This window comes from Puma concolor, chromosome D1 (assembly GCF_028749965.1).
Source record: "Puma concolor isolate L17-30 chromosome D1, mPumCon1.1.hap2, whole genome shotgun sequence".
In the NCBI taxonomy this organism is placed as follows: domain Eukaryota; kingdom Metazoa; phylum Chordata; class Mammalia; order Carnivora; family Felidae; genus Puma; species Puma concolor.
In genome coordinates, this window is record NC_141676.1 from 6,389,512 (window position 1) to 6,415,907 (window position 26,396).

At 49.0% G+C, this 26,396-nt stretch overlaps 1 protein-coding gene across 18 annotated transcripts in view; it reads left to right on the forward strand.

Annotated features, from left to right (window-relative positions):
- The window catches only part of LOC147576371 (uncharacterized), a 32,474-nt gene that overhangs the window by 2,905 nt on the left and 3,173 nt on the right, over positions 1-26,396 (forward strand). For 10 of the 18 annotated variants that reach the window (XM_086676877.1, XM_086676874.1, XM_086676875.1 and 7 more), the window contains one exon: positions 5,182-5,457. Coding sequence is in view for 5 of the 18 variants with exons in the window: in XM_086676888.1 (XP_086533014.1) it covers positions 750-808; positions 5,182-5,283; positions 5,393-5,457; positions 25,929-26,055 (353 nt within the window). In the remaining 13 variants the exon portion in view is untranslated. Of the gene's footprint in view, positions 1-158; positions 809-5,181; positions 5,458-21,120; positions 21,275-25,928; positions 26,056-26,396 lie in introns of those variants that run through there. The other 8 variants (XM_086676888.1, XM_086676890.1, XM_086676889.1 and 5 more) reach the window with 8 other exon arrangements.

The following is a 26,396-nucleotide window of genomic DNA, read 5'->3' on the forward strand; positions in this document are numbered from 1 at the left end:
GAGCCTGACGTGGGGCTTGAATTCACAAACGTTGAGATCATGACCTGAGCGAGAACCGAGAGTTGGGCGCTTAACCAACTGAGCCGCCCAGAAGTCCCACCTCCATGTACTTTTAAAAGTCTGTAATATTTCTGAGGAGTAGAAACTTCACCATATCATAAGTATCACGACACAAATTTAGAATAGACTCATGTTTTTATTTTGTTTAATATTTTATTTTTGAAAGAGAGAGAGAGAGAACACAAATAGAGGAGGGGCAGAGGGAGACACAGAATCCGAAGCAGGCTCCAGGCACTGAGTTGTCAGCACAGAGCCAGAAGCCCGACGCGGGGCTCGAACTCACGAACCGTGAGATGAACAGAGCCAAAGTTGGACACCTGACCGACTGAGCCACCCAGGTACCCCTAAATTGTTCATTTTTTACATACCCTTTGCTAATTTTCTGCCAAGTTTCCAAAAGCTCTGTAAAGCCCATGTCATAGTTTTGTTCAGATAGTCAAACCTAATAGATAATTTATTAATTTCACTTTTTTTCCCCAGCAATTTCCTTCTTTGAGTCCTTTGTCGTCTGGGTCTGAGGTAGAGTGGCTCTGTTCCAGGCTTCCTCCACAGCTACTTTCCTGGACTTCTTAACCGTTCTCTCTGTTCTTCTGTATTGGATCTCCTACTGCCTGGATCTTAGATCTTCTCCCTCTCTCTTGTTTTACAGACTTATTTTGGTCAACCACATCCTCTAATAGCTTCCAGAGATGGATATGACCTGTTTTTCTTCCGTATATGAATTACCTGTTTTCTACCACTCTGACGGGTCAGCCTGCCCTCTTGTCTCATTTTCTGTGCTTCTACTATAGGACATTGGAGCCTGGTTAGGGCTCTTATCTTTTTTTCTATTCTTGTCCCTCTTTTTTTATTCTACTCTCTGGACAGTGTCATTAACTTTACCTTCTTATCCTTTCTATTGAGGGTTTTTTTTTTTTTAATTTCGATTCTCTTGTTCACTGATTGTTTCTTTTTTTATATAGCATTTCTGTTTTTATTTCATGTACATGTTCTCTTAGCTCTCCAAGGAAGAACTTTCCTGTTTCTAATTGTTCTGTTTTTCTTATTGTTTCCTTTGAATTCTTCTCCCCCCACCACCTTTTCTGGTGTGTGTGTGTGTGTGTGTGTGTGTGTGTGTGTGTGTGTGTGTGAAGTTTTCCTCAAATGTTTGATCTTATTCCGTGTGCACAGATGGGGCTTGTTAATTGACGGTCTTCATTCTTTATGGTTTTTACTGTATTTATCCCTTTATTTTCATCTTGGTGAGGTTTGGAGTTAAACATTGTGTGTTCAGTCTGCCGTGTTTGACAAAAAGTCTCCTCCAGTACATTTTGATTATTCTTTTTTTTTATTTTATTTTTTATTTTTTTTAACTTTACATCCAAATTAGTTAGCATATAGTGCAACAATGATTTCAGGAGTAGGTTCCTTAGTGCCCCTGACCCATTTAGCCCATCCCCCCTCCCACAACCCCTCCAGTAACCCTCTGTTCTCCATATTTATGAGTCTCTTATGCTTTGTCCCCCTCCCTGTTTTTATATTATTTTTGTTTCCCTTCCCTGATGTTCATCTGTTTTGTCTCTTAAAGTCCTCATATGAGTGAAGTCATATGATTTTTGTCTTTCTCTGACTGACTAATTTCACTTAGCATAATACCCTCCAGTTCCATCCACATAGTTGCAAATAGCAAGATGTCATTCTTTTTGACTGCTGAGTGATACTCGATTGTATATACATACGACATCTTCTTTCTCCATCCATCCATCGATGGACATTTGGGCTCTTTCCATACTTTGGCTATTGTTGATAGTGCTGCTGTAAACATTGGGATGCACGTGTCCCTTCGAAACAGCACACCTGTATCCCTTGGATAAATACCTCGTAGTGCAATTGCTGGGTCATAGGGTAGTTCTATTTTTAGTTTTTTGAGGAACCTCCACACTGTTTTCTAGAGTGGCTGCACCAGCTTGCATTCCCATACATTTTGATTATTCTTAATTGAATTTTCAAGTGTAACCCTGATTTTCATCTTGAAGGTAACTTACTATTTCCTTTATGAATTTTCCTGGGTCAAAGTGACTAACGTAGCGAACGAATAAACCTCAGCACACAGCAAAGTACTAGATCAGTTATTATAAACATGCTGTAATTGCTCTCATCTTAAAACAACAACGCATCTTAAACCTGTTATCTCATCTTTAAAACAACACAAAGCCTCTCTTGACCACACACATATTCCCCTCTGGCTACCGCCCCACTTTCCTGGTTCCCTGTGGTAGGCACAAAAGTGGCCCCTCAAAGAGATACTCACTTCCTGATCCCAGGAACCTGTGCATATAGCCTCATATGACAGAAGGGTGAATATTAGTTGACATGGCAAAAGATATGATTAAGTTACAGATCTTGAAAGGGGGAGCTTATGCTAGATCATCTGGGTGAGCCCTAAATGCCATCACAAGCATCATTATAAGAAAGAGACGAAGGAGATCAGACACAGAGAAGAGGAGGCGGCCATGTGAGCCCAAAGCCAGAGGCAGGAATGGTTCGGCCACCAGCAGTTGGAACAGCAAAGAATGGATTCTCCCTCAGAGCCTCTGGAGAGTGTGTGGCCCTTGCCAAGGCCTTGATTTTGGACTTTTGGCCTCCAGAACTCTAGTCTCCAGAGGGAATAAATTTCTGTTCTTCTAAGCCATGCAGCTTGCGGTAATTTTTTACAGCAGCTCTAGGAAACTAATACATTCCCTTCACAGCAGGATTCCTCCAAATAGTTGTTTACCCTTTTTCTAATCTTCTCCCTTCCTTTTTATCCAGCTGTTTATATTGGACTTTTAAAAATATACAGAAAAGTTGAAAGTTGAGAGCAACTAACTATTCTTTGCCTGGATGTAACAGTTGGTAATAGTTTGCCCTGTTGTGCTTTGTCAGTACCTCACGGATCTCCTAAGAACGAAGACATTCTCCTCCAGGGGCACCTGGGGGGCTCAGTCAGTTAAGCGTGGGCCTCTTGATTTCAGCTCAGGTCATGATCTCACTGTTCATCGTGAGTTTGAGCCTGATGCTGCTCTCTGAGCTGACGGCACAGAGCCTGCTTGGGATTCTCTCCCTCTCTCTCTGCCCCTCCCGAACTTGAGGTGTCCGTCTCTCTCTCTCTCCCTCTCTCTCTCTCTCTCTCTCTCCCCTCAAGATAAATAAGTAGGGGTGCCTGGGTGGCTCAGTCGGTTAAGCCTCTGACTTCAGCTCAGGTCATGATCTTGCGGTTTGTGGGTTTGAGCCCCGTGTCGGGCTCTGTGCTGACAGCTTAGAGACTGGAGCCTGCTTCAGATTCTGTGCCTCTCTCTCTCTCTCTCAAAAATAAATAAACATCAAAAAAAATTTTTTTTAAGATAAGTAAATAAACTTTAAAAAGTTAAAGACACTTTCCTCCATATCCACAACACCTAAGTAAATTAAAACATTTTAAATGTAATAAATTAGGGGCGCCTGGGTGGCGCAGTCGGTTAAGCGTCCGACTTCAGCCAGGTCACGATCTCGCGGTCCGTGAGTTCGAGCCCCGCGTCAGGCTCTGGGCTGATGGCTCAGAGCCTGGAGCCTGTTTCCGATTCTGTGTCTCCCTCTCTCTCTGCCCCTCCCCCGTTCATGCTCTGTCTCTCTCTGTCCCAAAAATAAATAAACATTGAAAAAAAAATTAAAAAAAATAAATTTAATAAATTAAAAATTAAGAATAATTCTCTAAAAGCATCTAATATTCAATCTATATTTAAATTTCCTTCCAAATAAAATAAAATAAAATAAAAATGTCCTTCCTTGTCCCCAAAAGATCTTTTATAACCTTTTTTCCTTGACCCAAGCATGCATTCAGGGCTAATGTATTGAATGTGTTTGTTAACTCGTTTTAATTTACATTAATTTCCTCTAATTTTCTTTTTAACAGCTTTGACTTTTTAAAGAATTTAAGCCTGTTTTCTTAGATGTCTAGCATTCTGGATTTGTCTAGTTGTGTCCAGATGGTATCATTTAGTTCATTCTTCTATCCACTGTAGTTCTCATGTACTAGAAGTTGGAGCCATAGGCCCTGGTTTCTTTCTCTGTAGCACTTATCACCTCTGACTCAGAATTTTCCTTCTGTCCTTTTTTTATTATCATCTCTCCCCAGTAGAATATAAGCCCCATGAGGGAATCAGTGTGTGCCTGCTGGGTTCCCTGTTCTAGTCTGCTGTCTAACCAACACATAGTAGGCACTCAGCATGTGTTTGTGATATGAACTAAAGTCATATTAAGTGACTTTACCTGTGTCAATACTATTTAACATCTAATAGGAAATTGCTAGAATAATTTACCCTGTTCCTTAGAATAAATCACATTTTTTGAGGCCTCAAATGCCTGAAAATATCTTTATTCCAAATTTGAGGTTTGTCTAGGTACAGAATTTTCCCTCGGTAGTTTGAAGACATGCCCCTTTGTGTTCTTCCTTCACTCATGGCCATTGAGAGTCCATCACTGAGCCATTGCACACGAGCAGGCGCTCTGTATATGTGGTGTTTTCTTCTCCTTGCCTCTGTTATTTCTGCTAATTTACTGGTCAGACGTTTATAGCTTGCTTATCCTTCTATTCTCTAGGAACTCTGATCCCATAGTTGGACAATAAAATAGACATAGTTGGTGTGGGCAGGATTGTAAAGATAAGCCACAGAAGGCTCAGCCCTAGAAGTAGGATCTTTTTGCAAGTGGTGACAGCTAACATTTCCCGAATTCTTCTGATAATCTGAATAATTTCATAGGTACCATGCTAAGCACTTTACATGCTCCCTGTCATTTCATCCTTCCAACAACTAACTCTCTGAGATGGGAACTATTACCGTGTCAACTCCACTGGGTAGAAACTGCCAGGGCCATGCCCTGAGCCCACAGCTGCACTGGAAGCCACCCTGATGAACTACCCCCTCTGTTCCTACGAGACAAGGCCTGCTACTGGGTTTCCCAGCCCGCCAAAGCAGGGTCTGCGATCCTGCCCTGGGGGCGGGGAATGAGGCGGGGCAGCAACCCGGTCCAGCTCTTCAGTGAGGCGTGTTGAACGAGTGCCTCGGTGGCAAGTTTTAAAGAACATAAATGCCAAAAAGCAGTGATGTTTATTTTCTTTCCCAGATCTCTGCCTTCCCAAGATCATCTGCTCCTAGCCTCGTCTGGTGATTCTCTGAGCACCGAGAAGTTGTTGCCTCTCTTAAAGGAGGCCCACACAGGCACGAGGTCAGGACAGTTGTGTGGGGCTCTCCAACTGCACCGCACAAAAATAAATGACGAAGGTAGTAATCAGACCTGTTCTTTGGATGGATTACATTTTCTCCTGGGACACCAGATGCATTCCACTGAGGCCACAGAAAGGAAAAGGATTGAGACGCCACGACAAACGGAGGCCACCTCGTAAGTGCCGATATTTTCAATCATCTAGATAGCTGGAACTTTATAGATGTAATATCCTTTAAAATTAACCAAAATGCGGGGCGCCTGGGTGGCGCAGTCGGTTAAGCGTCCGACTTCAGCCAGGTCACGATCTCGCGGTCCGTGAGTTCGAGCCCCGCGTCAGGCTCTGGGCTGATGGCTCGGAGCCTGGAGCCTGTTTCCGATTCTGTGTCTCCCTCTCTCTCTGCCCCTCCCCCGTTCATGCTCTGTCTCTCTCTGTCCCAAAAATAAATAAATGTTGAAAAAAAATTAAAAAAAAAAAAAACAGGGAGGGGGACAAGACAGAAGAGACTCATAAATATGGAGAACAAACTGAGGGTTACTGGAGGGGTTGTGGGAGGGGGGAGGGGCTCAATGGATCAGGGGCATTAAGGAATCTACTCTTGAAATCACTGTTGCACTATATGCTAACTAACTTGGAGGTAAATTTTAAAAAATAAAATAAAATGATAGAGACTGGCAGGATGTGAGCTTGGCATAGCCTGGGGACAGCCTTGAATGCAGGGTTAAGGAAGTTAGCCTTTGCTCTGTAGGCGACAGGGAGAATGACACCATGAGACCTTTGCTTTACATGGCTTACCAAGCTGAGAAATGTAATCAACAGGGTGCAGCATCAGGGGGGCTCAGAGTGGAGCACTGAGTAGGTGCTCAATAAAGCGGGAGATATGGTTATTAGATCATTAGAATGAACAGTTCAAGGGGCACCTGGAGCGTCTGACTTAGCTCAGGTCATGATCTTCCGGTTCATGGGTTTGAGCCCCACGTCAGGTTCTATTGCTGACAGCTCAGAGCCTAGAGCCTGCTTCGGATTCTGTGTCTCCCTCTCCCTGCCCCTCCCCTGTTCATGCTCTGTCTCTGTCTCTCAAAAATAAACCTTGGTGTGCCTGGGTGGCTCAGCCGGTTAAGCGTCCAACTTTGCTCAGGTCATGATCTCACAGTTTGTGAGTTCAAGCCCCACGTCAGGCTCTGTGCTGACAGCTCAGAGCCTGGAGCTTGCTTTGGATTCTGTGTCTCCCTCTCTCTCTGCCCCTTCCCCGCTCGTGCTGTCTCTCTCTCTCAAAAATAAGCAAACATGAAAAAAATAATAAAATAAAATAAATACACCTTAAAAAATATTAAAAAAAAAATGAACAGTTCGAGGTAGAGAGGTCAAGGCTATGAACTAAAGCAGAGAAAGTGGGGACAAAAACCAGAGGATAGATTGGAGAGGGTTTTAGAAGTCCTGTTGAACAGGATTGCTAATTAATTGTGAATGGCTGGTGAGGAGGGAGGCACCACACTTAGGGACAGCAGTAGCTGACGCGTATCATCCGGTGCTTACTCTGTAGTTAGGCACTTTTCCCTAACTCATTTCGTTTAATCCCATAATAGCCATAATAGCCCTATTAGAGGGATTGTATTACTATTGGCATTTTATAGGAGAGGAAGTTGGAGCCTGGAGTGCTCCACCAAGGCGACAAGGCGGGTATAGTGTGATAGTGGTTAGGATTTGAACCCAAGAGAATCGGCGCCCTTAGCTGCTACACAGCTTCAGCAGCTGACTGAATTTCGGGACCAGCCGATTGGGATGTGAAGTGACCACTTCAGAAAGCAATTACGCAAGGGGCAGATTAGGGCCTAGAGCCCACTGAACCCACCTTCTGCCCCCCGAGAGCTCACAAACAGGCCGCCGGGTACCCCATCAGGCCATAGCCGTGTTGTGTTTGTCTTACAGAATATTTTTAAAAACATTTTTAGAACTGATTGCTAATGTTAAAAAAAAATCTAGAGAGTCACATTAAAGCCTGCTGGATTATTTTTTTTATTATTATTATTAATTTAAATATTTTATTTTATTTATTTATTTATTTATTTTTAACATTTATTCATTTTTGAGAGTGAGACAGACAGAGCATGAATGGGGGAGGGGCAGAGAGAGACGGAGACCCAGAATCCGAAGCAGGCTCCAGGCTCCGAGCTGTCAGCACAGCACCCGACGCGGGGCTTGAACTCACAGACTCCGAGATCATGACCTGAGCTGAAGTCGGATGCTTAACCGACTGAGCCACCCAGGCACCCATTTTGTTTATTTTAGAGAGAGAGAGAGGGTGCAAGTAGGGGAGAGGGGCAGAGGGAGAGAGAGAGAATCTTAAGCAGGCTCCATGCTCAGTGCAGAGTCTGAAATCGAGAGCCGGCTGCTCAACCGACTGAGCCAGCCAGGGTCCCCAGCCTTGATTATCTTGAAAAGTGAGAAAATCTGGCCATACTGGGCCCATATAGCAACCCTTGCTGCCTATTCTGTGTTTCCTTCAGCTGGGACCTGTGCTCTCCCGTTGGCCAGAGCTCACCGGCCTGGGGTCCCTGCCCACCTCCACGGGTGCCGGAGTTTGCATCCCTCGGCCACAAGCTGGTCCAGTCTGATGAGAGGCTGTTTTTGTGCATTTCATCCTGTGTCAAGCCCAGGCCTCCACTGACAGTTAAATTCTCCTTTTGAACTTCAGGGAATATAAGATAAAAACAAACAACACATTTTGCTTTGTTTGTTTTTTCCCTTCATGCTGTGGGAATTAAGAAAAAATAATTACCCATCCACACTTGAATGCCCACAGGCGGAGGGCCACGTACAGGCAGTGCGGGACGAAAGTGAACGGTCACAGTTCCTGAAACCAGCACCAGGTGAAAGGAAATCTCAGTCGTGCCGTGGAAAACAGCAGATGTAATGGCAGCTCTACAAATCATGCCGTGACTTCTTTCTGTTGAATTTGTTCGGAACTTAATAATTTGCCTGAGTTTTGAACTGGCTTCTTTGGGCATGTTACAAGGAAGCTTTGGAGGAAAATACGTGTGCACGTATGCATGTGTGTGAGGCGTGCGTGGGCCACAGCTTACACTCCATAGCTTGGGATTCTCTGCAGGAGTTGGATTTCAAAATTTTATTTTAAAATTTTTATGATTTATTCAAGATTTGAAAAGATGTTTCTGTGCCACTAAGTTAAAATGTGAGGCACAGGGCGGCAAACATGTTCCCATAGTCAATATTTTTTTTTAATTTTTTTTTTAACGTTTATTTATTTTCGAGACAGAGAGAGACAGAGCATGAACGGGGGAGGGGCAGAGAGAGAGGGAGACACAGAATCGAAAACGGGCTCCAGGCTCTGAGCTGTCAGCACAGAGCCCGACGCGGGGCTCGAACTCACGGACCGTGAGATCGTGACCTGGCTGAAGTCGGACGCTTAACCGACTGAGCCACCCAGGTGCCCCCCCGTATTAAATGTTTTGTTGCACCAAAGGTGTAACCATTCCCGCAGCAGCGGTCAGCTTGGATACATGATGGATTTTATGCTTGTGTGGTTGTCTGCAAGTCGTAAGCTGCACTCGGAGACACGGGTTCAAATGAGAAATAGAGCTGACGTCAGAGTTGTAGGAGTTTGACTCCTAATCTGTGTTGTTTGTAGTGACACCAGACAGTTTCCCCTCACGCCACCTGATTCAGGAACTGGAAGAAGGCAGCCACTGCGGCTGGGCTGGAATGTCTCAGGCCACCGAGCACCATTCTGGGAGGGCCCCTGGGTCTCAGAGTTCACTGTCCATCTCAAAAGGGTCCTCTGTTCTGTTAGACCACACCACCCCCACTCTCGAGAGGCCAGCCCCGCAAGCTTTCCCCCGGGGGGTTAGACGTGAGTGCGCAGGTTCGAGGTGCAGATCAATCCGGTCTCTGGAGCCGTTCCTACACAGATTACACCGGCTCCTGAGGTCACACAGCCTTGCCTTGGACTCTGACCCCTGCCTAGAACATTCTTCTTCCTCCTCTCCTCCCTCCTCAGAGACTCCCTACGCCTGAGGTGCACACCCAGGGTGGGACCCGGGCGTGTGTTGCGGCCAATTCTTCCGTTTGACCAATTCTTCCATTCTTATCCGCGTCACTCGGAATCCGCTGTTCCTTATTGATATCATGTCGGTACTAGGTACTCGGCACCATGCTGACAGCCAGGGACACAACAGACGGGTGCCCTGCTCCTGGGGACAAGAGGAGCATGCAGGGACTCGCTCGTGAGCAAGGTGTCACTTGTCACAGGACTCGAACAACTGGTGTTTCATCTCAGCCACATTATAATTTCATTTCTGTGGTGAGGCCTAAAAAGCCTAGGCGCCCCAGAAGATCAGCCAGGCGCGTGGTAAAATTCTACTTCTTCCTTCATTTACCAAATATTTGCTAAACACCCATTACTTGTCAGGCGCTGTGCGGGATGTCAGGATTATAACAGAGGACAGAACTGACACATTTGTCACTTGGAACTTGCGCTGTCACAGAAGGTGACAGAAAAAAAAAAAAAACTGTGTCAATATGTAACCAAGAATTTTGGAGAAAAACCAAGCAGGGTAAGGGAGAGAGAATGACCTGAGGCAGCAGTGAGGGGCCTGCGCTTTTAGACACAGTATGTAGGAAGGCCTTTCCGATGAGGTGACTCCTGAAGCAGGGCCCAGAAGGAGGGGAGGGAGAAGCAGCTGTTTGGAGGAAGTCCTTCCCCGGGTGAGGGGGGTGGGGGTGCGGGGAGGACTCCCCAGTGGCAAGTGGCCTGGCCTTTTTGAGAAATCAGAAGTCACCAGCTGAACTCCTGCCCCCGCCGTTTCCTCGTCCGCGAGTCCATGGGCTTGTTGGGAGGAACAGACAAAATCACTTACGGAAATATCTATGTCAACCGTCAGGCACTGTGTAAAAAGTTACTGTCTTTGTGTTGACTTTACCCGGCTTTTGTAGAGTGTCTAAATCGTCAGGATTGTAATTATTATATTACAGTTCTGCCCTTTCATTTTTTGTATTATCGTGGTGAAATTCATCTAACATGTAATTATCCCTCATAAAGCGTGTACTCCAGTGGCATTCGTTCTGCGTGCACCCACCATCGCTGACTACTTTCAGACTTTTTCATCATCCTGCTCTTAAGATTTTCAGATTCTGGGGCGCCTGGGTGGCGCAGTCGGTTAAGCGTCCGACTTCAGCCAGGTCACGATCTCGCGGTCCGTGAGTTCGAGCCCCGCGTCAGGCTCTGGGCTGATGGCTCAGAGCCTGGAGCCTGTTTCCGATTCTGTGTCTCCCTCTCTCTCTGCCCCTCCCCCGTTCATGCTCTGTCTCTCTCTGTCCCAAAAAGAAATAAACGTTGAAAAAGATTTTCAGATTCGTTTATGCAGCCCCTCTTGAAAAAAGCCTTTCCCCCCATATCTGACTTTGTCCATTCCGGTTCTGGCTGGCCTTCCCCGGTTCCTATGACTCCTCCGTGTGTTTATTCAACAGCTATTTATCGAGCAGCTACTATGCAACGGGCACCAGGCTAGGTCGGTACTAAGGATATAGCAGGGACAAAGGACACACAGGCCTTCACTTAGGGGACTCGTAATCTAGTGGGGATTTAGGCTCTGAACATGTAATTACCAGGAAATTGATTTAAATTGGATAAATGCTTATAAGAAAAAAGTGCTTTGAAAATTGTGTTGAAAACATTTATGGAGTTATAAAAGCTACTAGAAGTGAGAAGTTTAATAGCTACTAGCTACTAAAGCTCAGGCTAGCATGACCATATCGTTCTTAGTTCAGAGACACTGGAAAGAAAGATCACCTCCGGGAAGTGACCTGGATTGTGTTAGCACAGAGTGGGAAGGCAGGGGCTGAGGTCAGAGCAGTGACGTCTCATTCATTTCCTCCTGCTATCAGTCTGTTGAGATACTCGATGACAGATAGTGTTACCATTGCTCCCGTTTTGTAGACGTGGAAACTGAGGCATAGAAGGTCGTGCCTTGCCTCGTGCCACCTGGTGGGGATTTTATTTCACTTTAGCCCTCCGTCTGGTAGAGCTGAAAAGCATTTTGTCCAATAGGGGTCAGTGCTGCACCTGACTGGGTTTAAGACCTGCTCTGTTGGTCAGGATCCACCCAGCCCACTTGGTGTGCTCCCAGCCTTCCAGGAGAGGGCACTGCTAGGCTGGCCTTGGAGTCACCTCACCAGAGCTCCTGGGTCCTGCCCTCCAGCGCCCCCGCCCCCAGACTCATGACCCAGCAAGCTCTCAGCTCCCCCAGGCCTTTTCTTGCACGCTCATGTGTGCGTCTGTGTTTTCCCAGATGATTGTTTCTTAATCACGCTACGGAATAACAAATCAGGGCTAGTAACCCAAGTTACCTCGAGTGACGAGCCAGGGAACACCAAAACGTAGGTACAGCCCCCTGGGCGCGGAGCCACAAAACTGCTGGCGTGGTCCTCGGAGCCACGTGGTCCAGCAGAGCCACGGCAGTGCCCACACTGCACGTCTGTCATGTAGGCGCAATCGTCGGATTTCTTTAGGCAAGGTGACCTGGCAGCGTTTCCACCCCACCCACAGCTCGTTTCGCTTTCCTAATGTTGTTAAAAAGTGCCTCCTAACTGAAGTAGGGTGGTTGAACCCGTTCCAACATTTTACTTCATTTTCGAATGTGACCACTTGTTGGAGATCTCTTCCTTCTAGTGGGTCTCTTCCCTTTCTTCTCGGGAAGATGCCCGCGACTGTCCTCTTTGGCATTTGTCCAAAGTCCAGTTTCTAGTAGCTTTGGGGCTGTGGTTTAATTTTAACCATAAGAGCTTCTTTTAGAGTAATTACTTTTTAATCTGGAAAGAGCCAGTTTGTTACAGAACAATAACACCTCCTTCCTGGAACCAGTAGACAGAGTTATGTTCATTTACTGCTGATATGTCTTTTTTTTTTTTTTTAATTTTTTAAACATGTATTCATTTTTGAGAGACAGAGCGCAAGTGGGGGTGGGGCAGAGAGAGAGGGAGACACGGAATCTGAAGCAGGCTCCAGCCTCTGAGCTGTCAGCACAGAGCCTGACACGGGGCTCGAACTCACGAACCATGAGATCATGACCTGAGCCGAAGTCAGATGCTTAATCGGCTGAGCCACCCAGGCGCCCCTGATATATTTCTTTTTAAAAGGGGAGACTGATTTGAAAAGGGGGGAATGAAAACTGTGGATAGGGCAGTTTGAAGGACTGTTTGAATGTCTGCTCTAATCAAGGCTGTAAACACCGGGTGTCTTGACAGTGGGCTTGGGAGAGCACCCAGGGACCAAATGATTTAGAGGCCCCTGAACAGGCCCTGGAACGAATGCAGCAGAAAACGGCTTTTGAGAGCTGTCCTGTGGGCAGCCTTGTGGCGTTCGGTTTTCTGGGACAATCTCCGAAGATACACTGGCCGTTCGCCAGGTCATGCATCAGATGGCCACCAATTCTTGGTTCTGAAATGTGGTCACCAGAGAGGCCTGTGAGCCGTGACAGGCGTTATCTCCTTAGCAATGACCTTACCCAGGCAGTGAAGCAGAGCTGGGATCCCCAGGGCACCGGTGAGGGTAATTCCAATTCCTCTTTCACCTATGATGCAGGTCCTTTGGTAATAATGACTTGTATCTGTAGGACATTAAAGGTTTTGAGGCAGAAAGACAGAAATTGGTAATCAACCCTTTTGCGGTTTAGGTGGCAAACCTCTTCTTTGGAAATTCAAAAAAAAAAAAACCCACAAAGATGAAAAGAATATAGAATATGCAACGGAGGCCAGTTCTAGAAAAAATTCTTTATGCCATTCTGAGCTAAGGCAAACAAATTTGGGAAGACTTCCTCGTTTTACAGAAGGAGTTTTTTCACTTCACCAGAGATTCACACTCGGATTTATTTAAATATGAAGCTCTTCTAGAGCATTTGAATAGGAGGGAGGACAGACACACTGGAGGCTAACTTTCAAAAGCTGTTACCAGTGGGAGATGAGTCTTAAATGAAAAAGTGTCTGATTGCCCAGTGAGTCAGTAAGGGCTGAGGCTCCCGTTTAGAAAAATCTGACCTTGCACAGACTCTTTCAAGGGCAGGAGCGGAAAGCCAGGAACGGCCGTGCTGGCCTGATTGGTCCCACAGCAGCTCCTGAAGGCAGAGGCTGTGGCTTTCATAACTCCTCACTGCTGGGGCCCCTGGTTCAGAACACTCAGTGAATATCCGACCAACACATTTGTTGGTTAGATTTGACGCTTGTAAGGAGAAAGATCTTGCGATCTGATCCAGCACAGAATCAGAGCCGGGTGCTTCCCACTTCTCTTGCCTCTGCATGAGTCCTGAAGAAGAAGAGGAAAAGTGCAAGTTTCATGTGCCCAGAGGAAAAAATTCATACAGAGATGAATTGGAAAAAAAAAAGGAAAAGAAATAAAGCCGAGCTAATCTGGGAGTCTGATCATTACTGAGAAGGAGTTTTTGTTTCGTCATCAGTTTCTAGCACGGCCTCCAGCTCAGACCTGTGCAGCCAAGTCTCACGAAGCTCCTTCCCTGCTCGGGCCTTCTCCCTGCCCCCGGGCTCAGTTACTCATTTGGACCTGGGCTGCTACACCCCAAGGCACCCCTCTTTCCTGAATCCTCCCCCACGTACCTACCAAAGGCGGAGGGGCTAGGGTGGCACTCTCAGGGAGGTGCTAGGCTTCCCGAATGGTGCCCTAGGAAGGACTTCTACTTGGTGATGCCCTGGAGGAGCCCTGGGAGGTAACCGGTTGGGCACTGATTCAGTTGGAAGAGAGCTCAGAGGAAGATGCTTAACTGGAGGAAATAGGGGCGCCTGGGTGGCTCAGTCGGTTGAGCGTCCGACTTCAACTCAGGTCACGATCTCGCGGTCCGTGGGTTCGAGCCCCGCGTCAGGCTCTGGGCTGATGGCTCAGAGCCTGGAGCCTGCTTCAGATTCTGTGTCTCCCTCTCTCTCTGCCCCTCCCCCGTTCATGCTCTGTCTCTCTCTGTCTCAAAAATAAATAAATGTTAGAAAAAAAATAAATAACTGGAGAAAATAAGTCAGCCCAGGGAAGGACAGGTCTGTGTCTCCCACTGGTTTGGGGGTAGGAGGGTAGAATCAGGAACTTTTGCACCGTGAATTCCTAGAATGTTATGATGATTTTTCTAAGATTCTCTTATCTTTTTATTATTTATTTATTATTATTTTTTAAATGTTTATTATTTTTTGAGAGAGAGAGAGACAGAGACAGAGCTTGAGCAGGGGAGGGGCAGAGAGAGAGGAAGATACAGAATCCGAAGCAGGCTCCAGGCTCTGAGCTGTCAGCACAGAGCCCGACGCGGGGCTCAAACTCACAGACCATGAGACCATGACCTGAGCCGAAGTCAGACACCCAACCAACTGAGCCACCCAGGCACCCCAGTTATTATTTATTTTTGAGAGAGAGAGCGCAAGTGACGGAGGGGCAGAGAGAGAGAGGGGACAGAGGCTCTGTGCTGATAGCAGAGAGCCTGATGTGGCGCTCGAACTCATGAACCTGACCTGAGCTGAAGTCGGGCAGTTAACCAACTGAGCCACCCAAGCATCCCCAAGATTCCCTTATCTTAAGGTTTGTACTCCTTCAGCCAGCACACACAGGATTGGGACTTTCCTTTTGTCTTGATTATAGCCTCAGAATCACAGGAAAATCCATGAGAATGAGAGTCTGAAAAATGAAAACTCTCACAGAGAAGGCTCAGTGTATTGAGGTAGATGTCAGAAGTCATGAGATATGTTATTGGTCAGTGAGAAATTTCCCCTAAATAATCTTTCAGAGAAAGGAATGGAGGGGCACCTGGGTGGCTAGTTGGTTAAGCATCTGACCCCTGATTCTGGCTCAGGTCATGATCTCATCGTTTATGAGATCGAGCCCCACGCTGGTACTGACAGCACGGGGCCTGCTTGGGATTCTCTCTCTCCCTCTGTCTCTGCCCCTTCCCTTCTCTGGCTCTCTCTCTCTCTCTCTCTCTCTCTCTCTCTCTTTCTTTCTCTCTCTCTGTGTCTCTCAAAATAAATAAACATTAAAAAAAAAAAGGAATGGAGTCAAGGGCTGAAGTTGGAATATATGTGGTTGACCTAGTTATAAGGTTGGCCGTCTGTTTAATTAATAGATACTTCCATGGTGTGGGACAGCAAGGTCACACGTAGCCCTGGATAGTCACAATGCTGTCCTGGGGCTCTGGAAAAAATGGTGACAAAGGATTCAGCTTCAGGCTTATTTGATCTTAGTCTCCAGGCTGGCATGGATCAGAAGTAGCATAAAATATTGAAGTGGCATCCCAAATATTAGTTCTAAAGAACAAACTGAATGGAGAGGGAGAGCGTCTTAGATCCAGCCAGGGCAGCCAAGCCCCTGGCGAGTGACGTCACGCACGTGTGCCTCGAGGGAGCACCTGCGGCGGTTTGGGATTTGTAGTCCGCTGTGGGACCACAGTGCTGAGAGGGTTCTTCCCCGAGTTAGACTTACCCTGTCAGCAAGACACGGTTTTTAGGATTTGTTCGCCACGTCGTGGCACATTAGGCACAATCTCTTTTAAGTTCAATTAAATTAACGTTTAGAAATACTGTAGATCGAAAGGGCTAGAAAGCACTCTAGCAAGCAGTATTACTGGAATTGAAATGCTTTGAGTTGGAGCCTTAGAGAAACTTACGAATTTGTAGGAGTTAACTGGGATGAGTTCCAGCTCTCACAAGACACATCTAAGTTCCTGAGGGATATCAGCACCGTGTAGTGTGCTAAACTGAGGTGACCTTGCTGCCCCACACCATGGAAGTATCTATTAATTTCAGGAGGTATTTCAGGTGGCTGGGGGCAGAACAAGGAGGGACAGCAGGAGATAAGAAAGGTCATAAAGCATCTTTAAGCACCAGACGTTATCTCCCTCTATGAAACACTGGGGACTGAATTGTTTGGGTCGGTTGCCTGTTTGGGTAGAAAGGTAAACTGAGGCAGGCGTCCCCGGAGCCGACTCGGGAGGAAATGTTCAGGGACAAACACCCTGTAGCTACCTCTTTGATGTCAAAGGTGAAGTAGGTGAACCCCAGACCTCACTATAAGATATGAAGAGTCACTCCAAATTAATAAGCTCGTTAAACTCGTATTTTTGACTGTCTACACATCGGCTTTAGAGAAAACACATAGAATGCTTCCAGCCACACCTTCTCAAACCACTTAGCTGACAGTTTTTTCTGCTAATTACTCTGGTGAGCGTCTCTGTCATTTACAAAGTTTGAGGCAGGCAGGGTGGTGGTGGGGGGGGGATGTTTGTCCCTTGGTTCCCTTTTTAGCACCTAGGGATCAAATTCTGCCATCTTTTGAAATCAGTCCGATCTGTCAGATTACCAGAGGCCACCGAAGTAGAGGACCCGAACCACACACAAACACGCACACGCACACGCACACGATCACCTGTCTGATTTGCTGTGGCCGCAGGGCCAGGGTCTGTGTTTTTAGGTTTCTATGTGCTTCTTCGTTGTCTTTAAATTTTTTTAAATGTTTATTTATTTTTGAGAGACAGAGAGGGAGACAGAGCATGAGCAAGGGAGGGGCAGAGAGAGAGGGAGACAGAATCCAAAGCAGGCTCCAGGCTCCAGGCTCCGAGCTGTCAGCGCAGAGCCCGACGCGGAGCTCGAACTCATGACCTGTGAGATCGTGACCTGAGCTGAAGTTGGACGCTTCACTGACTGAGCCACCCAGGTGCCCCCTTCATTGTATTTTTGGGTGAATATCGGCTCATTCACCTAAAGGCTCCTCCTCCACGTTCACTTTGTTTTGATGAAATGAGACGGCTTCTGCCCTTTTCCTCGTTTCTTTCCTTCCTTGGACGTTAGTAAGATCAATGGGATAAAGCCCATAAAGTATGCTGAATTACTTCAAGAGGAGTTCAGGCTGACTCACTTCGCATACCCCACAGGCCAGGGGTTCTGGCATCTGCTTCCCTGGGGACGCTGCCCGAGAGGAAGCAGCTGGGGCTATGGACCCAGTGCCACATGGTACTCTTGGTTGGAGCCGCTCACTCCTGACCTTAGCCTCAACACTCTTATCTCCAGAAATAGGATAAATGGCAGCTCAGCCACTTGTGACTCCTCATCATGGGGGCCTTCGGTCACCTCCAGCATGACTTACCAGACTAGATAGTTAGTTCCAGCCCCGGAATGTTCCAGGAACCATTCGAGGGCAGACTCAAAGGGGAACAAGGTGGAACGTAGGAACCTAGGAGGTACTCTCGCCAGCTGTTTTCAAAGACGAGGCCGCAGGGAGATGGCGAGCCCCGCTCCTTTGTGTGTCGAGATGTCTGAATTCAGCTGGCAGGGCACAGTGAAGCCCCCCCCTTCCCGAGAGTTCTTGCTCAGGACAGCCGGGTGACCAGGGCTCAGGGAACATCACAGTAGCTGCAAGCCCCGTCACCTAGATGTCGTTGAACTTCTTAGGCTGTCAATGCTGTGACCTGCTGTAGATCGTGTGGTCGAAGCGCGGACGTGGCTTGGGCAGGCGGCCCCTTCCAGACTCCTCGTTGGGTAGTGGCTTTTCGCTAAACCTGTGCTATTTAGGGACTCTCAGGCCTCCCCTTTACCCTGAACCACCTTCCCTCGTGGATGGTAAAGGAGTTCGATTTCTTAGGTCCGTGTGCCCCGGAGGAGGGGGAGCCGCTATACTCCTAAGAGTTATTCACCCACAGGAGAGCCTCAAGGACGAAAGAATCTTCTACAGACAAGGCACGTTGGGGGTTGGAGGTTTGCAGAAGGAGACTCCGGAGTGGGCCCCGAGTCCAGCGGGAGCTCATTAAATCCTTGTTGAGAGGAGCCTGGCAGTGGTTGAATGAGGAAAGAGAAACAGCAGAGGCTAAAAGGGATTGAGACCAGTGGCCCTGGAACACAGCAAGAGGAGACGTTTAATTATGCTAATTAACTAAGCTAACTAAAAGGGAATATGGCATTCATTTGGTTGCCGAAAGCTATTATGAGAAGAAAAAAAAAAAAATGTGTCAAATCCTGCACCGGGGATGGACGAAGGCTTGGTAGCCAAGGTCTTGGAAAGGACAGAGACAGCCAGCCTTGCAGCTATAAATGGGTCATTTCTGTGTTTCCGTCACCAAAATTTGCCCCTCGATGTCAAGTGACTCTTAGTGTTTGCACGTGCACGTTTATGCTATTAGATGGTCTTCTGAACAATTCTGAGCTTTACGAAAACACTGGCGAAGTCAACACCCAACATTTCCAGGAGCCTGGGTTCCACCCAAGCCTTGCTCAGGGAAGACGGGGCCCTTCCTCGTTCCATTCACCATGTGGCACTCCTGTCATCCTTCTGCCTGGACACTTGCCCTTCCTCAGGAGAGCTGGGCTCCTGCCCAGGCATCTGTGCATGTGTGCGTGTGTGTGTGTGCGCGCGTGTGCATGGCGGGCGGGAGAGGAGGGAGAGCGGATTCTGCTCCTCTATGGTGATTCCACCAGTCACTGGAAGGCTCTGAGCGGAGGCAAGGTGAAGCGACAGTGACACCAAGTGCCAAGAGTGGGAGCTTTGCTGTGGCAGCCAGTGTGGTTTTCTCTCCTCAAATTATAGGAGCGGGAAGGCCTAGTTGCTGTCCGCGGCACTCCCCTCGAGGAGAGGGTCACAAGAGCCTCTAGAGGCTGACTTAAGGTCCATATCCCACTCCGCTCATTTAGATGAAGGGATTGGCTCTCTGGGAATTAGATACAGAATGGGGGCTTCGAATAGATTTTTAAAATAAAAATCACGGTGAAATGTCTTGGCTAGAGCACGACACAGAGGTCCGGGTTGCCATTTCAGCCCCAAACTGGTCCTTCAGCCTCTTCTGGAGAATGAGCGTGGCCCGTGGATAGGACCACAGGTGACCCCTCCTTGCTGGTGACAGAGAGCTGTCAGGTTACCAGGGCCAACCTTTGCATACAGGGAATAACCTGCTTCGCTTGTTTAAAAAAACAACAACAACAACAAAACAACCACTGACCCACTTCTCTGTGTTTGCCCCAGAGGCTGCTCCTGACTCAGGGTCCCTGTGGCCAGAACTCCACCTTGTTAAGTCATGGGTCGGGGACTAAGATGCATATTCTTATGAAATGGCCCCTGAGAGGGACTGGGCACCTTGGGGGGCAGAGAACTCTGTGGGTTGCTGAGAGGGGCTCTCCCCCAGTGCCGCTGGACCTACTCTGACAGCTCTTCCTCAGACGTCTCCCCAGGGGAGGAATATGGCCAAGTTGGTATTTGCCTTCTGGCCAGTGCTTGTCCTCAACTTGGCTGAGACTTCTTCCTTCACGGGAGATAAGGAGGGAATAGATCTGTTTGTCCAGGTGCCACCAATCCAATGACTGTCTCAGGCACATGAGTGTCTTCAGGGTGTAGGATCAGATCTAGTCCTCCCCCGCCCCTCCCCCTTCCCCCTCCCTTCCCCCGTGACATCTCTATTTCTGATCTGGATGTGCCGTAAACAACAGGTTGATTCAAAACCAGGAGGCATTGGGAAACCCTTTGGGTAGGAGATTTCGAAATGAGATTTCGATTAGAAAAAATATAGTGGGGTGAGGCTCTAAGGAATAAAAGAGACCGAAAAAAACCCTCCCCCCCCCCCCGTCTCTCAGCTGGATAGCGGGGATAAACTGAAGAGCCTAGAGTGGGGGAGAGGGGACAGCCAACACAAGCACAAGGCTGTCCCCACCTCTGCCCATCACCAACAAGGAGGCGAAGCCACACCTGGAACGTGTTTCCAGTCTAGGACGCGTCAGCTTCAGCGAGGTGTAGATGGATCAGAGGCCCCCGCAGAAGAGAGAGGGGCCTGGGGTGGGGGCAGGGAGCCAGGTTGGCAGGTTGGCAGGAGGATTAGGAAAAAACTTCATTACAAAAAGATTTGAAAAGTCTTGTTGGGTAATTTAGGAGGGGACGAGGTGCAGCGAGGAGTAAGGAAGCCTCAGCGACCCCGGCAGAAGGGGCAGCCTCTCACTGCAGACCGGTGGGCTTTAGCTCAGGACACCCTGGCATCGGGTGGCTCCAAGTGGCAGGTGCCTCTGACATGAAGGGCACAGGGGAAGATGCTGGCTGGATCCAGAACTGCAGAAGGTGGCCGTGAGGAGAAGGAGAGGGAAACTGAGGAACAGGGAGAGGAAGGTCAATGAAACCAACTCGGAAGAAGGAAAGGAGGTAAACAGAAGGAAAGGCAGGAGGGGCATCCTGGAAGGAGCAAAAAAGGAAGAAAAGGAGAGCGGAGATTATGCCCCTCATTTGAAGGCCTTGGAGCGGAGCAGTCAAGACTGAGTCTCCAAATGTGGTGGGTACTCGGAAAGCTTGTCGTCTGACCAGCAAATCCCTTTCGTCCAGTGGGACCAAGAAAGTGGTGCTCTTCGAGGGTGTACGTTTAGCACCATACTGCGTAGAAACCGTGAGCGGCGCTGCAAGAACCAGCTAACCAGTTATGAACGAGAGGGGTTTATGATTCATGAGCGCGCCAACCGCCCCCACACAGAAGCCGTGACTTCCCTGTCTCGTGCAGGGTGGGGACCCACCTAACCGGAACCGCCACCCAGCCTCTCCCAGTCTCCTTAGATGACGAGCTATGGCATCCTCGGTCCACCCAACTCAGCCCCCGAGCATCTTGCCGGAACATCAGTAAACAAGTACAGGGGAAGGGAGTCACAGACCTCTGCGCTTTGTGCCTTTTTCTCCCAGGGCCCAGCACGTGACCGACCCGGGGTTTCTCATCACAGGCTACGTATTCTTTCCTTAAACAGTAGTCAGAAGGTCTCCAAACACCTCCCTCTGAGCTCAGAGTAAGTTTGTTTTCTGTTTCTTTTTATGTTCTCTTACCATGGCCCAGGAAATCTAACAGTTTGCCCGAACCCCGTGGGAACATCATCTTTCCCCTCCGGCATTTCCAGCATTCTCAACAGCCAGCGCAAACTTGACCGTAGCAGTTGGCCAGCCTTCCTGCTCAAGATGAACCAGAGATTAATGTTATTCACCACAACATCCAACATTTGTTTAGGGATTTACACCTCACAAAGCAAATAATTATCTTATTTAATCCTCACAAGAATCCTGTGTTACTGTTACTTCCTGAGTTTCAGAAAGATAATGCATCTTCCTTGGTGCCAACTCGCAGACATAAGAGTCACTCACATCCTCTGACTGCAAATCCTCTGCGCTGTCTTTCTTTCTTTTTTTTTCTTCCTAATGTTTGTTTATTTTTGAGAGAGAGACAGAGCACAAGCAGGAGAGGGGCAGAGAGAGGAGACACAGAATCCGAAGCAGCCTCCAGGCTCTGCGCCGTCAGCACAGAGCCGGACGTGGGGCTCGAGCTCCGACCATGAGATAACGACCTGAGCTGAAGTCGGATGCTTGACCGACTGAGCCACCCAGGCGCCCCAAATCCTCTGGGCTTCCCATACAAGGTCGTGGGCCCCGTAGCGATTCCAGAGTAACGTCAGGGTTGTGATCCTGGGATCTCTTTCCTGGCCCCAGCTCTGCACCCTGGGTGACCTCTGACATCAGCCTTCCTCCCGCCCATTCTTATGCTACCCCTACTTCCGTGATCACCAAGTGGGAGGAGAGTCTCCACTTCTTGGAGAAGAGTATATACATGAAGCAAATGGTTCTTACGTTTCCTTTTCCAAAAACTCTTAATCAAAGTCACCGTAAAGGTTTCTTCTCACTACAAAACGAATGTGGGATCATTGGAGGACAAGTACGAAGTGTAGATAAACAAATAAGACCGTAAAATCCGAATTCCACCACTGAGTAATAACTTAGTATTATGAACGCCATGGTGTTTAGTCTTCCGTGATTTTTATGGTGTGCACGTGGACTTGTTTGCGTATACCGGAATATAAAATGTGCCTGCCCATAACACTGTTTTGGAATCTGCTTTTTAAGCTTAACATATTGTAAACATTTTCCTGTTAGTAAATATTTTTGTGATATCAAATTTATTAGATCTATAATATTTCATTATAATTTTTAACGGTAGTCTAGAATTAAATATCTAGATGGTTCCTAGTTTTCATTATTATGACCAGTTTTATGATAGACTTCTAGGTCTGATTTTAATTTTCATTTCCTTGATTATGAATGAAGCTGAATTTTTTCATATGATTTTTGTCATTTGAAGCTCATTCACAAATAGCCCATCCATACTATTAACAGTTTTCAGTGGTGTGTATTTTCTTTTTTTTTTAATTGGTATGTAAGAACTCTCTATGTGAAAGCTAAAATTTACATTGCACTTTTAATGTTTATTTTGAGAGAGAGAGAGTGAGCAGGGGAGGGGCAGAGAGAGAGAGAGGGAGAGAGAGGATCCAAAGCAGGCTCTGTGCTGACAGCAGCGAGCCCCATGTGGGGGTCGAACTCATGAACCGTGAGATCATGACCTGAGCCGAAGTTGGACACTCAACCGACTGAGCCACCCAGGCGCCCCTACGTTGCATTTTAATGCACCATTTTGAATTTGGGTACATACCGATTTCCCCCCACCCAACTCTCCCAAATGGACCATAGATGCTTTGCTCTTTTTCCTCTAGGTTTTCTTTAACAAATTCCACCCTCCCCCCCCCAATAAAGCCAACTTTGTAAAGCTCTCCTCCCCCAGTGCTCACCCTGGAAGCACTCTGGCCTCCTTGGGGAACACCATTCCTCCCCGTGTAGGCACCAATCCCGGTAAGGATGGCTTCCATCCATTCTGCCCCAACTTCCAAAACCTCACTGCCTCCTCCCCTCATACCGGCCTCTGGCTGGGGGTGGTGGTGGACCCCAGAGGCTCTTGCATAATGCTTCAGAAAACTCCGACACGCGCCTCTCAGAACCCCTCGAGAACAGTGGAAGAGAACGATCGAGCAGGCGTCTTGTGGGGGAGGCGGTACTAGTCAGGTCTGTCAGGGCAGGAATGTAGAGAACGCCACTCTCGGAGGGCCCCTCTTGCTTCCGAGCAGGGTCCTAATGGCAGGGGTGCGCTGGCAGAGATCCTGCGGTCCTCCTCCTGAGTCCCAGGCGGTCCGTTCCTTTGCCCTGTTATTACCGCTGGCAGGTTTGTTTGTGCCTCTGGCAAAAGGGACACAAGTCCTACCAGTTCTCCTGGTGTCCTTCAGCAACTGGCCCGCCCTGCGCCCTGCGCCCTGCCCTGTGCCTGTGCGCACGCGTGGGGAGGAGGAGGCGCCCAGGCCTGTTACCTGGAGCCCCCCCCCACCCCCCCCCCCCGACAGAGGTGGGGGAGGCCAGGAGGGGGCTGAGCAGGAGCCGGCCGGACGAGCCTAGGTGGTGAGGACGGGATGAGTTTCTTCCCCACTAAAGATCACTACCTTGGAAAACTGGGACTGTAGGGAGGAGGTCAGGGTACACTGCGGGTGGGTGTTGGGAGTTCACTTCGGCGCTCCTGTGGGTTTGGAACGCCGTGACCTGCTCTCGCTCCCCTAAGTGTCTCCCCTCCCGCCCTTTCTCCAGGGTTGGCCTGTTTGGAAGATGGCTGTGGCTGTGACTTCAGCAGGGACATGCCACCTGGCATTTCTGTGGGAGGAGCTAGACTCTGACACCCTGGCCCCCTTGGTCTCTGCAGCTGGGCTTAGGAGTTTCCAGAACTACCTTTTCTTTTTTCCTTTTCCCACACACTTTCTGGGAAGGCAGTGTGATGCTCTACGGTGAGAACCTAGGGATCTGGCCAGGAGTCAGGTGGCTATGATGACCTTGACAGTATGTGACCTCTTTAGGCTTCACTTTCCTCTTCTGGACAGAAAACAGTGCCGACCTTGGGGCTGGTAGGTGGGCGCTCAACCTTGTCCGGGTTTCTCCCTCCTTTCCCTTTTCTCAACCCTATTGACATGGGGGGCACTGGGGAGCTTCAGAGATCTGTGCTCCAGGGTGGGGCTCCGAGGCAGCCCTTTCCTGCTGTCCTCAGTGCTCACCCACTAGTGCGCCTGTCCCTCCCTCCCTGCCCCCCCCGGCCCCCCCCCCCCCGCCGCACGGACTGGGCCACCTCTGTGGCCCAGAAGGTGACCTTATTCATCTTTGCAAAGCCAATGTGTCAGCACAGTGCTTGACACAGAGTGGGTGCTCAGGGTCCAGAGAATTAGTAGAGGATGGGAAGGAAAAACCCTCCCGTTTCATAAACATGGAGAATTTGAGAGACAAGAAAGAGCCCCAGCTTGAGAGTCCAACCAACCTCAGGCTAGAGCCCGGCCTCATCGCTTGCTGTCCATGTGACCTTGAGCAAGATATTTAATCTCCTTGAGCCTCAATTTCTTTGTCTAAAAATAGGAACAGTAATAGCTACCTCCTGGCGTCATTGTGGGGATTAGTGATGACGTCAGAGGGAAGCGAAGCTCGAAGCTGCCTGGCGCATAGTAAGAGCTCACTGGATGGAAGCAGTGGTTAGCTGCTGTGCAAGGACTGTTTACGCGTGGGCCTGAAGTGAACGCCTGCTCCGAGAATTCTGGGGTCAGCAGTGAGTGAGTGACACCCGGCCTTTCCAGGTGCCCTCGGAGCCTCTCTCGTTTGGTCTCCCACCAGGAATGCTGCGGTCCCTCTGCTCTCAAGGATGAGATGGCCGCTGTTGATGCCGATGGGCAGTGTGGCCCAGCAGCCTGGCACAGAGCAGTCCACCCTGTGGCACTTGCTGTCTGCCCCGGGGCAGCCCCGCCCGGGGTTTCCTCTCTGCAGGGCGGGGGGTGGCCACCCCTTAAGCTTGAAGAGAGGGCTGAAGTCTAAGGGCTGGCGGTGCCCCCGTTTGAGATCGAGGCAGGTTACACAGGGCGGCTGGCTCCCCGGCCCTCTCCTCTGAGCACATCGGTAGTTACCTGACTGGTATTTTATTCTACTTTGACACGTCGATCAGGGTAGAAGTTCTCAGCCCATTTACACAGAGAGAACAAGGGAAGAACAGAGGAAATCTGTCACTTGATGCCCAGCTCTTATATTCAGGAAACAGAACCTGGAAGATCTAACTCTCTATGTACGTCCCTTGCCCAAGACCAGAATCTGCACATCTGCCAGCCTCCCCTGGGGGATGGGGGATGGGGGATGGAACGTCAAAACAGACTGTGGAAACTCGGGAAGGGGGCTGTGCGTGAGGAACGGAGGAGGGCACGTTGGTCTTGGACGCGAGGAGGGCAGGACATCATGGAGTCAGGTGTCCCGAGGGAGTGGCCTGGTTCTGGGTGGCCCTAGGGGATGGGCGAGGGCCAGAGGCAGTGAGAAGGGGTCTGCTTCCCCCAGCAAGTCCAGGTCCCCATCACCTCAAGCCCAGAGTATGAGACAGCCGCCCCCAGCTGGTCTCTTCCCAGTGTTTTCTGTCCCATTCCATGCGGTTCACTGGCGTTCCACCCTGGCTCTGCCTTCCTGGGAATGGTGAACAGGTTTGGAACTCATGACCGCTGCACCTTGGCCCCCCACCTTTTAGAATGTCATGGGTAGAGTCCTGAGGGTTGTGTTGTCCAGCCTTCAGTCCCATGATGCAGTCCTGTTAGGAATTCCTTACAAATGGCTTCCCGGCCCTCCAGCGACAGTGTCTGGGGCTCCCCTCCGCGGCCCCCCACCCCCACCCCATGCGGCCACCTCATGGCTAAGCCGTGCCGGGGCTTGGAAGTCTTGCCCTCCCTGCAGTGGGGTCTGCCCCCACCTAATCCTCTCGTCTTGGCCCAGGTTCTGCCAGCTGGAACCACCCGGGGAAGCCTTCCCTCTGCCCCAAGCCAGCAGCTGTGTTGCCGGTCTTTGCCGGCCGCCGAGCGACTTCTCAGCCCTTCTCGCCTCCCCGTCTCCACTGCAGTTTGTGAGTTTTTTCAAAGACTTTATCGAGATGGGGGCCTAGAGACACAGAGTCTTTCCACCAGAATGGGACTCTCGAACTTAGGAACCCACCTCCCTTTAAAGATGAGGAAGCTGAGAGGCGAGGTCACTTGCCCGGGGGCCGTGTAGACAGCACAAGACAGGGCCGGGCCTCAGACCCGCTGACCGGTGAGCAGCCCAAAGTGGAGGGAGGCCATTTTGGTTGTTGACGCCACACTTGTGACCTTGTCCAAGATCACATTCGCTTTTCGGGGGAGGGCAGCCCCGTCTCCCCATGGATGTGTTGAACTTTGTGGCAGCGAAAACCCCTAAACTAGTTTACAA